Source organism: Chiloscyllium plagiosum, chromosome 1, assembly GCF_004010195.1.
Source record: "Chiloscyllium plagiosum isolate BGI_BamShark_2017 chromosome 1, ASM401019v2, whole genome shotgun sequence".
NCBI lineage: Eukaryota > Metazoa > Chordata > Chondrichthyes > Orectolobiformes > Hemiscylliidae > Chiloscyllium > Chiloscyllium plagiosum.
In genome coordinates this window covers 124,292,123-124,303,321 of record NC_057710.1, presented here as the reverse complement: position 1 = coordinate 124,303,321, position 11,199 = coordinate 124,292,123, and the positions used below count along the sequence as shown (strand labels likewise).

General features: G+C 41.2%; 1 protein-coding gene across 3 annotated transcripts in view; it reads right to left on the bottom strand.

Annotated features, from left to right (window-relative positions):
- Nucleotides 1-11,199, bottom strand: part of rasgef1ba (RasGEF domain family, member 1Ba) — a 79,258-nt gene that overhangs the window by 15,177 nt on the left and 52,882 nt on the right. For all 3 annotated transcript variants that reach the window (XM_043696166.1, XM_043696172.1, XM_043696181.1), the window contains one exon: nucleotides 6,457-6,552. In XM_043696166.1, the coding sequence (XP_043552101.1) occupies nucleotides 6,457-6,552 (96 nt within the window). The remainder of the gene's footprint in view (nucleotides 1-6,456; nucleotides 6,553-11,199) is intronic.

Here is an 11,199-nt window from a genome sequence, read left to right as displayed (position 1 = left end):
TTTGCCAACCTCCAGTCTTCCGGCACCTCACCTGTGATGATCGATGATACAAATATCTCAATAAGGGGCCCAGCAATCACTTCTCTAGCTTCCCACAGTGTTCTCGAGTACATCTGATCAGGTCCTGGGGATTTATCCATCTTTATGCATTTCAAGACATCCAGCACATCCTCCTCAGTAATATGGACATTTTGCAAGGTGTCACCATATATTTCCCTGCAGTCTATATCTTCCATATCCTTTTCCACAGTACATACTGATGCAAAATATTCATTTAGTATCTCCCCCATTTTCTGTGGCTCCACACAAAGGCCGCCTTGCTGATCTTTGAGGGACCCTATTCTCTCCCTAGTTACCCTTTTGTCCTTAATATATTTGCGAAAACCCTTTGGATTCCTGTTGCCTTGCACATGGCTAACACCGTCTTCCTCCAATACTTCTCCACAGTTAGGAGCAAAGTACTCCAGATGTTGGAATCTGTAATGAAAACAAAAAATACTGGAAATCACAGTGGCTTGAAATATTAGTTTGCTCTCTCTCCACAGTTCTGCCTGACCTACTGTGATTTCCAGCATGTTTTATCTTTCGTACTTTTCCAGAGATACCCCAATTGGATGGGATTGCACTCACAGCTTCTTGTCATAGCCAGAGAAATACTTGCTATGGCTTCAATGCCAGCCCTGAACTATTACATCTAATATCCACCAAGGATTTATCCAGTATTCCTTGCTATTTCTCATCTACACTCTACACCACAATGAAACAATCTGAAAGCTCAATACAGGGTTCTGCATGTACAATGACAACACTCAGATCCACTTCATCAGCCTCATTTCTGATTACATTTCTCAATGAGATGCACTGCAGTAGCCACACAGCAGCATGAAATGTATCGGGCAGGCCTTGCGCCATGATAAACAGGAAGTTTAAAGATGTAGTGCACTGATAAAGCTGACCAAGTAGAACAACTAAACATTCCTAAACACCATCCAATGCCTGCCACCCCCGCCCCCATATCTCTCAATTTATCCCACAGTTTATCCAACATACCATTCCAGGTAAATTTCTTATAACTGAAAATCAGAAATTAGTGTCTGCCAATTTTTCATTCTCCAGTCACCAATGTTATCCCTCTGGGTGGTCAGAGTCATAGGGATGTCCATCATGGAAACAGACCCTTCGGGCCAACTCGTCCATGTAGACCAGATATCCTAACCTAATCTTGTCCCATTTGCCAGCACATGGTCCATATCACTACTAATCCTCCTATTCATATACCCATCCAGATGCCTTTTAAGTGCTGTAATTGTATCAGCCTCCACCACTTCCTCTGGCTGCTTATTCCATACACACACCACCCTCTGTATGAAAAGGTTTTCCCTTAGGACCCTTTTACATCTTTCCCCTCTCACCCTAAACCTATGCCCTTTAGTTCTCGACTACCCCATACCAGAGAAAAGACCTTGTCTCTTTATCCTATTCATGCCCCTCATGATGTTATAAACCTCCAAAAGGTCATGCCTCAGCCTCTGACTCTCCAGAGAAAACAGTCACAGCCTGTTCAGCCTCGCCCTATACCTCAAATCCTCCAACGCTGGCATTTTCCTTGTAAATCTTTTCTGAACCCTTTCAAGCTTCACAACATCCTAGCAATAGGAAGGAGACCGGAATTACACGTAATATTCCAAAGGTGGCCAAACCAATCTCCTGTACAGCTGCAACATGACCTCCCAACTCCTGTACTCAGTACTCTGACCAATAAAGGAAAGCATACCAAATGCCTTCACTTCACTACCTGCGACTCCATTTTCAAGGAATTATGAACCTGCACTCCAAGGTCTCTTTGATCAGCAACACTCCGCAGGACCTTACCATTAAGTGTATAAATCCTGCTCAGATTTGCTTTTCCAAATTGCAGCACCTCAGTTATCTAAATTAAACTCCATCAGCCACTCCTCAGCCCATTGGCCCATCTGATCAAGATCCCATTGTACTCTGAGGTAACCTTCTTCACTGTCCACTACACCTCCAACATTGGTGTCTTCTACAAACCTACTAAATGTACCTCCTATGTTCACATCCAAATTACTTACGTAAATTATGAAAAGCAGTGGACCCAGCACTGATCCTTGTGGCACATCGCTGGTCACAGGTCTCTAGTCTGAAAAGCAACCCCCCACCACAACCCTCTGTCTTCTACCTTCAAGCCAGTTCTGTATCCAATGGCTAGTTCTCCCTGTATTCCATGAGATCTAACCTTGCTAACCAGTCTCCCATGAGGAATCTTGTGTCATTGTTGGGTGGTCATTGAAATTGAACCAGACCATTTGCATCTTTGGTGTCCTATAGTACTCAGTGTTAGCTTCCGACTACCTATCTGTGGCATCACCAAGACCCTGTACTTCCAATCTTTACCATCGTCTATATCCTCCCTTGCATCAGTTCATTTGCTCCTGAAACCCCAGCCATATTTCTGCTACCTCTCACCTTGACTGTATTAATGCTTTCTTGGTCAGACTCTTATTTTGAGTTCTCTATAAACTTAAACTTGTTCAAACTCTCTGCTCTTTTAATTCACACCAAGTCCTGTCCTTCATCAATCTTGAACTTGCTGATCAATGATGGTTTCCAGTCCAGCAATACCTTGATTTGTAAACTGCTCATTTTCTCTTGCTAACTCTCTCCAAGACATCACACTTCCTTGTTTCTGTCATCTCTCTCTGCTTTAAGATCCTTTCGGATCTTATATACCTCCGGTACTGGCCTCTGAATCATTCCACCATTGGTGTCCATGCCTTCAGTTCCTGGCATCTATGCTTAGGAATTCCTTCCATAAGACTCTCTGTCTCTCTACATCTCTCTCCTCCTTCAGGACAGTCTTCGAAAACCCATCTCTTTGACAACTGTCCTAATATCTTTGTATCAAATTTTGTTTGATATCATCGCTATAAAGCATCTTGCAAGGTTTTACTATTTTGGGCTATATAAACGCTCGTAATTGTTCTTGTTGTTGATAAAGAGAAACATCTCAAGACTTTACTGATGTCTGATCCAATATGGTTCATGGAAGTATGCATGCATGCAAATCATTCTAACTACTGAACAATTCTTCCTGTCCATTCCTTGAGGAGCAAGGTCATGGCAAATGCGTGCGAACACAATACAACTCATATACTGTAGAGATCTGTTAAGATCTGATAAGTTGCCTGAAAAATTGGGAAATGCACTAGTCTGGATTATTCTTCAGTGTTTCACATTATAAGCATTAATCTAATCAGAGTCCACAATGTGCACAGAGCTTTAGAAATAACTGTAGTCCCCACAATGAAGTATTTTTGGACATGGGATGGGATGACAAATTCAGTAACTCAACTCATGCCTATGAGGTTGACAGCACTGTGTAAAAATGAAAAGTTGCGGAGACAGTGCCCACCCATTATAATCATACATTACCTTTAAAACTACCTTGCCTAAAACAAATTAAAATCTTATGAATAGTATGAATAGGATAATACTATGTTCATACACTTTATATCTCAGTTGCAGAAGAATAGCCTTGGTCAGGAATTTCTACAGTTATTGCATTGTTTCAATGGCCTAACATGGGGTTCCTGTCACATTTCTGGTCAAGTTTCTGGTGGTGGACTTATGAAATGCCCCCAGAGAATTTCTGAGTTTTGACTACAATATGTTTGAGACTTCGAAAAAAAATGTTACACTAATTCTCCAATATTAATTGACTGATGATTTGATTGACACAGACACACTTAAAAGACAGAGCAAAAAAAAATAATGTTTTTTTGTATGGTTAATAATAAAACCATTTAAACAAACAATTACAATAATCCTGAGATAAAAGAGGAAAGAATATACCATCAGACATTTAGATAAAGCAATGGAACAGGTCAGAGGGAATAAACAGACAGCTGATATTTGTTGCTTTATACTGTCAACAGAATAAATACACTGAACGGTCTTGGCATCCACCCAGTATGAACATCCCATTTTAGGGTTGGCTGACATATAATGGTGTAGAATTACCAGCATTTTTTGTACAATTGAGGAAACCTGACACCTTTATTTGGAGTATGCATATGCACAGCAAAATGTGGAAATCCAGAGGTTGCTTTAGGAGATACTTGGGACATTTCTGTTAGGAATGCAAGTGGACAAAGGTCCTGAAAATAACAGTGTGAAGTGGCATCCCAATGTCAAGGTGTGTTCCCAACAATGACAATAATGGTCAAGGTTTGCTGTTAACATTCTCATGATGGGATGGTGGTGCTGTGTGTGCGTGCATGCGCGCGCCGGAGTGTGATGGCTGCCGCGGGTTGATCAATGATGGTTGCAGCAGAGCAGCAACCCAGCCTCATAAGCCAGTCAATGGAGCAAAGGGGACTGGGCAGGTGCTAAGGAGGTGTTCTTGGTGCTTTGCAAATAGAAGGAAGAGTAGGAATTCACTGCTCAGGCTGTGAAAAAGATTCAGATTCTTCTGCAGCATGGGAACAGGAGAGCATGCAGCATGGTTTCCAGGACAAATGGAAAGCCCTGAAGAAAGGTTGTACTGAAGAATGGGAAAGACTGTACTGATATTGGGTTCTGTAGTGATGAGGAGCAACACCATCAACAGAGAGTGAAGAGCCTCATGTATCTGAAGGCCACATGAGAAGAAAGAAAGGCTGGAAGATAACAAAGGCCGAATCTTCAACACAGGATCTGCATCCAAGAGAGTTGGAGATGATGGAGATCCAGTGCCTCAGGAAACATCGGCACACCCAGCAAAGAGTCTCAGACATTCAGAATATTCATCTCTAAAGCTCTCATGACTCACAGCACTGCCATCCATACTCTGCCAGTAATGGTCAAAGTCACTATGGCCTTCTTCATTCTGCCTCATTCCAAGTATCAGCTGCAGGCCTCGGTGGTATATCAAAGAGGCCACGAACACTGCATTATTACTGATCATTTAAGTACTGCCACCACATTGAAGGAACACAGGGCATTGAATTTCCTCTCCATTTCTAGATTTATTCAGATGTAGGGACTTATCAAATACACTCATGTGGCTATCAAGGCCATCACTCCCTCAATTTCTAACTGACCTGCATCCACACCAATAGCGACCTCCATATGCTCGCTTTCCTGGCAGCTGCAATGACCCCTTCATCCTCCACCAAACCACACTCTCTTAGATCTTCACGCCAACCCTCAAGGTGTTTAGATGGATGCTAGGGAGAGAACAAGGGACACTCTAGCTCTCCTGTGACAAATCACTTCCCTCTGCTACAGTGTTTTAGCACAATCTGATCTCGCCCTCAAGACAATACGTGATGGCTGCCAAGAGATATATGAATTAATCCTAAACTTCATCTGAACTGCTTCTGTTCACACCTCACTGACTCTAAGTGGATAGCAAGTTCATTTCCATGCCAATTAAGAGGTCACCCCCTGGGAAAATCTTAATTTTAATTAGTTTCCCACCAAAGAGTGGTTTTCAAAAATAAATCCATATTCTCTTTTCTGTCTCCACAGTGAAAATCCATACTTCCCCAATGGTTTTGGTACTAAAACAACTGCAAAAGCATCAAACTGCTGTACATGCCCACTACTTTCAAATTAAAAACAGCTGAAAAAATAGAGTTAGCGCATTCAGAGCTAAATGAGATTTATAACAACCTAATAATGATTATTAAAATTGGAAATATGTTCTAAATAAACAACAGAATTCTTCTTCATTTACTTGTCTCTCCCTTTGATCTCCTTCCCTTCATTTCATCTGGCTTTCTATACATCATTTAAATCTAACATTTATTTTCTGCTCTCGACTTCCTTATCTACTCATCTCAGTAACAATGATTAAATCTTATTAGTTGAAGGACTTTATTGTTGCTTGCCTTGTCTGCAGGCAAAGCAGAACTCCTACAGAAGGCACTGGACCTGAGTTAGAATCATAGAATCTCTACAGTGTGGAAGAAGGCCATTCAGCCCATCAAGTCTACACTGGCCCTCTGAACAGCATCCTACCCTGACGCATCCCATCCCTGCAACCCTGCATTTCCCATGGCCGATTCCACCTAATCTACACATCTTTGGACAGTGGAAGAAAACCAGAGCACCCAGAGGAAACCCACTCAGACACAGGGAGAATGTGCAAACTCCACACAGTCAGTTGCCCAAGGATGGAGTCAAGCCCAGGTCTCTGGAATTACGAGGCAGCAGTGCTAACAACTTAGCCACCATGCTGCCCATTAGGCAAGTCTTCATTGACAAGCATGTAACAGGTCTATGTGCAGCTAACAGAAGGTGAATGACAATTCTGCTGTCACTAAGGAGAACAAAATCCAGCTCAATAAATTCAAGAATCCTCCATTTAACATTTCAATTCTAATTCACATCAGAAATCTCAAGATACAACTCTACGAGTTTATATTATAACCACAACTTTCAGTTTCTTACCTTTTCCCTGGTGCTATGGGCTGTCATTGATCTTTGAGCTGCTCCTCGCAAAGCCGTTCTATAGTTGTAGAAATTACTGGAAGGATCCATTTGATGCTGGGATGAAACAAAAGTTCACTTATTAATCATTTTAAAGCATGAAAAGTTTGTATTAATTGAATTAAAATTGAAATAACATTTACAAATTGCATTATAATTAATCAATCTGAAAATAAAATGATAATTGTTCTTAATGCTAAACTTATAAGGATCCTACAGGCAAAGGAAGAACATTTATTTGTGTTGGCTCAATGCTTATTGTATAAACATAGGAAATTGCTTTACAATTTTCTGATCATGATTTTCTACTTTTAAATTGCTTTTAAGCTGCATTCAATAGAGGAGAAGATGAAGATTGGCAAATGGAAGAGTACCACCTGGCAGCCAACTTTAACAGCAGTTTGGCAAAGGATGTCTTGATCTTAAATAGAGATGATGTATGAAATCTAATAGGGGTGAACCTAATAATTGCATTAAATATCCAATATAATGGTTTGTTCAATGGCTAAAGAGAGCATGTATGCAAGTATTTGAATATTGCATTCGTTTCAAGGAATTGTAAAACAGTGGTTGCAGAGGTTTATTCGACTGCTGGCATTTGTAAGTATTAATGCATTGTTTTGCATATTATTTCTATTTTGAACAACAGTATTCGAGTCATAGAGTAATAAAGATGTACAGCATGGAAATAGTCCCTTCGGTCCAACTCGTCCATGCAGACCAGATATCCTAACCTAATCTTGTCCCATTTGCCAGCACATGGCCCAACTCCCTCCAAACCCTCCTATTCATATACCCATCCAGATGCCTTTTAAATGCTGTAATTTTACCAGCCTCCACCACTTCCTGGCAGCTCACTCCATACACGCACCACCCTCTGTATGCCCCTTAGGACCCTTTTATATCTTTCCCCTCTCACCCTAAATCAATGCCCTCCAGTTCTGGACTACCCCATCCCAGAGAAAAGACTTTGCCTATTTATCCTATCCATGCCCCTCATGATTTTATAAATCTCTATACAGTCAACCCTTAGCCTCCGACGCTGCAGGAAAACAGCCCCAGCCTATTCAACCTCTCCCTATAGCTCAAATCCTCCAATCCTGGCAACATCCTTGTAAATCTCTCCTGAACCCTTTCAAGTTTCACAACACCCTACCAATAGGAAGGACACCAGAATTACACACAATATTCCAAAATGGCCTAACCAACGTCCTGTACAGCCGCAACATGACCTCCCAACTCCTGTACTCAATGCACTGACCAATAAAGGAAAGCATACCAAATGCCTTCTTCACTATCCTATCCACCTGTGACTCTACTTTCAAGGAACTATGAACCTGCACTCCGAAGTCTCTTTGTTCAGCAACACTCCCTAGGACCTTACCATTAAGTGTATAAGTCCTGCTAAGATTTGCTTTTCCAAATTGCAGCACCTCACAGTTATCTAAATTAAACTCCATCTGCTACTCGTCAGTGCATTGGCCCATCTATCAATTGTAATCTGAGGTAACCTTCTTCGCTGTCCACTACACATCCAATTTTGCTGTCATCTGCAAACCTACTAACTATACCTCCTATGTTCACATCCAAATTATTTATATAAATGATTAAAAGCAGCGGACCCAGCACTGATCCTGGTGGCACATCACTGGTCACAGGCCTTCAGTCTGAAAAGCAACCCTCCACCACCATCCTGTCTTCTACCTTCGAGCCAGTTCTGTATGCAAATGGCTAGTTCTCCCTGTATTCCATGAGATTTAACCTTGCTAGCCAGTCTACCATGAGGAACCTTGTCAAAGCCTTACTGAAGTCCATATAGATCACATCTACTGCTCTGCCCTCATCAATTCTCCTTGTTACTTCTTCAAAAAACACAATCGAGTTTGTGAGACATGATTTCCCATGCACAAAGCCATGTTGACTATCCCTAATCAGTCCTTGCCTTTCCAAATACATGTACATCCAGTCCATCGGGATTCCCTCCAACAACTTGCCCACCACCGAGGTCAGGCTCACTGGTCTATAGTTCCCTGGCTTGTCTTTACCGTCCTTCTTTTAAACAGTGGCACCACGTTAGCCAACCTCCAGTCTTCCAGCACCTCATCTGTGACTATTGATGATATAAATATCTCAGTAAGACGCCCAGCAATCACTTCCCTAGCTTCCCACAGAGTTCTAGGGTACATCTGATCAGGTCCTGGGGATTTATCCACATTTATGCGTTTTAAGACATCCAGCACCTCCTCTTCCTCTGCAGTATGGACATTTTTCAAGGTGTCACCATCTATTTCTCCACATTCTATATCTCCCATGTCCTTCTCCACAGTAAACACTGATGCAAAATACTCATTTAATATCGCTCCCATCTCCTGCGGCTCCACACACAGGCCGCCTTGCTGATCTTTGAGGAGCCACATTCTCTCCTTTTGACCCTAACATATTTTAAAATCTCTTTGGATTCTCCTTAACCCTATTTGCCAAAGCTATCTCATGTTCCCTTTTTGCCCTCCTGATTTCCCTATTAAGTATACTCCTACTGCCTTTATGCTCTTCTAAGGATTCATTCGATCTCTCCCGTCTATACCTGACATATGCTTCCTTCTTTCTAACCAAAACCATTAAAAGGTTGTTGAAGGCTTGGGGGGGGGGGTGGGCTTGGGAGGTGGTAGATGTGTATGGAATAGTGTTAAGTTGCTTTAAGATTGTCAACATTTACATTGGACTCAATCAGGATGGCATTCAGAACTTTGCATTAATCAGGATGCTTTGATTTTGCCTCCGAATCCCTCTGGATATACAACTGTACCCACATAGATGTGTTTTAATTGTGATTAATTATTCACCACGTAATACTGCATATCCTTCATAATGCTACACTATATAACTGATTTTCTTGCACTACTACTTAAAAAGGGAAATTAAAAACCACAACATGAAAGAAATTAGCTGCATTAAATAACATTTTGAGGGTAAAATCTATCCTTTAGGCAGAATCAACATGTGTGCATATCGCATCTAGTTTTCCAAAGTGAAGCTGTGGTGCAAGTCCATTCAAATTCACCTGCATAATCACAAAGACAATATCTTCCATTAAACCTTGCAATTCAGCTTCTCTTTAGAACAAAACATTTCATTTTTCTTTATAGGGTCGTAGCCACAGAGATATACAGCATGGAAACAGACCATTCGGTCCAACTTGACCATGTGACCAGATATCCTAACCTAATCTAGTCCCATTTGCCAGTATTTGGACGATGTCTCTCTAAATCCTTCCTATTCAAATACCCACCCAGATGCCTTTTAAATGTTCTAATTGTACCAGCCTCCACCACTTCCTCTGGAAGGTCATTCCATACACGCTTCACTCTCTGCATGAAAGATTGCCCCTAGGTCCCTTTTAAATCTTTCTCCTCTCACCTTAAACGTATGCCCTCCATTTTTGAACTCCCCCACTCCAAGGAGAAGACTTTGTCTATTTATTGTATCCATGCTACTTAAGATTTTATAAACCTCTATATGGTCACCCTTCAGCCTCAACTGTTCCAGGGAAAACAGCCCCAGCCTATTCAGCCTGTCCCTCTAGTTCAAACCCTCCAACCCTGGCAACATCCTTGTAAATCTTTTCTGAACCCTTACAAGTTTCAGAACATCCTTCCAACAGGAGGGAGACTAGAATTGCATGAAATACTCCAAAAGTGGCCGAACCAACATCCTGTGCAGCCGCACTATGACACCCTAACTCCTATAATCAATGTGCTGACCAATTCAGGCAAGCATATCAAACACCTTCTTCACTATCCTATCGACCAGCGACTCCACTTTCAAGGAACTATGAACCTACACTCCAAGGTCTCTTTGTTCAGCAACACTCCCCAGGACCTTACGATTAAGTGTATAAATTTTAATCTGATTTACTCGAATAAAGACATTTCTTGATAAGTTTAATAATAAGGTGGTTCAATTTTATGCATACTTCTGAAAATAGGTTTGTCACAAAGAAAAGTATGATAATAATACCAGTTTGCTTGTGAGGACAGGTTAGCTCATTTGACACAGAGAGTAACACGAACATTGTGGGCTCACTGCACTGGCTGAGGTTTTCATCAAGGATTCTCCTTCTCAACCTCTCCCATTGCCTGAAGAGTAATGACCTTCAAACTAAACTATCATCAGTCATCCCTCTCTAATGAGAGTACAGCCCTGTGTTTCAGCAAGTCTATGATAACTTTAACTTAGCTCACTACCACTAAGTTGGCCTTAGATTACTTCAGACTATACATAATCATTTGTTGGGTTAAATAAAGAACTTTGGTCAGTTTCTTAGTAAGTTAAATATTTAATAACTTCTATAAACTGTAAAATTAGTACTTTTGTGACTAAAAACTGTTTAATATCAAGGGCTTCAAAGTAATGTAATTTTTGGAATCCCATCATGTGATTAGCTAATCTAGGGTGTGATCAGTTTTGTGGATGAAAGTGGGTTCCCATTTGATGTTTTTAAAAACCAGTGCAGATGCTTGAAAGGATGGTCTGCACATTCTCTGCAAAGTCCTATGAAAACCCAGACTGCAGTGAACCTAACTCGAGCTAAATTTCTTGATCTTTTGCAGTGATTTCGTGAAAGCTTTGCAATTTCAGGAAAATAATGCTGGAAAAGAGATTGCAATCCAGTGAGAATTCAATTCCTAAACTGAGTTAAAAGAG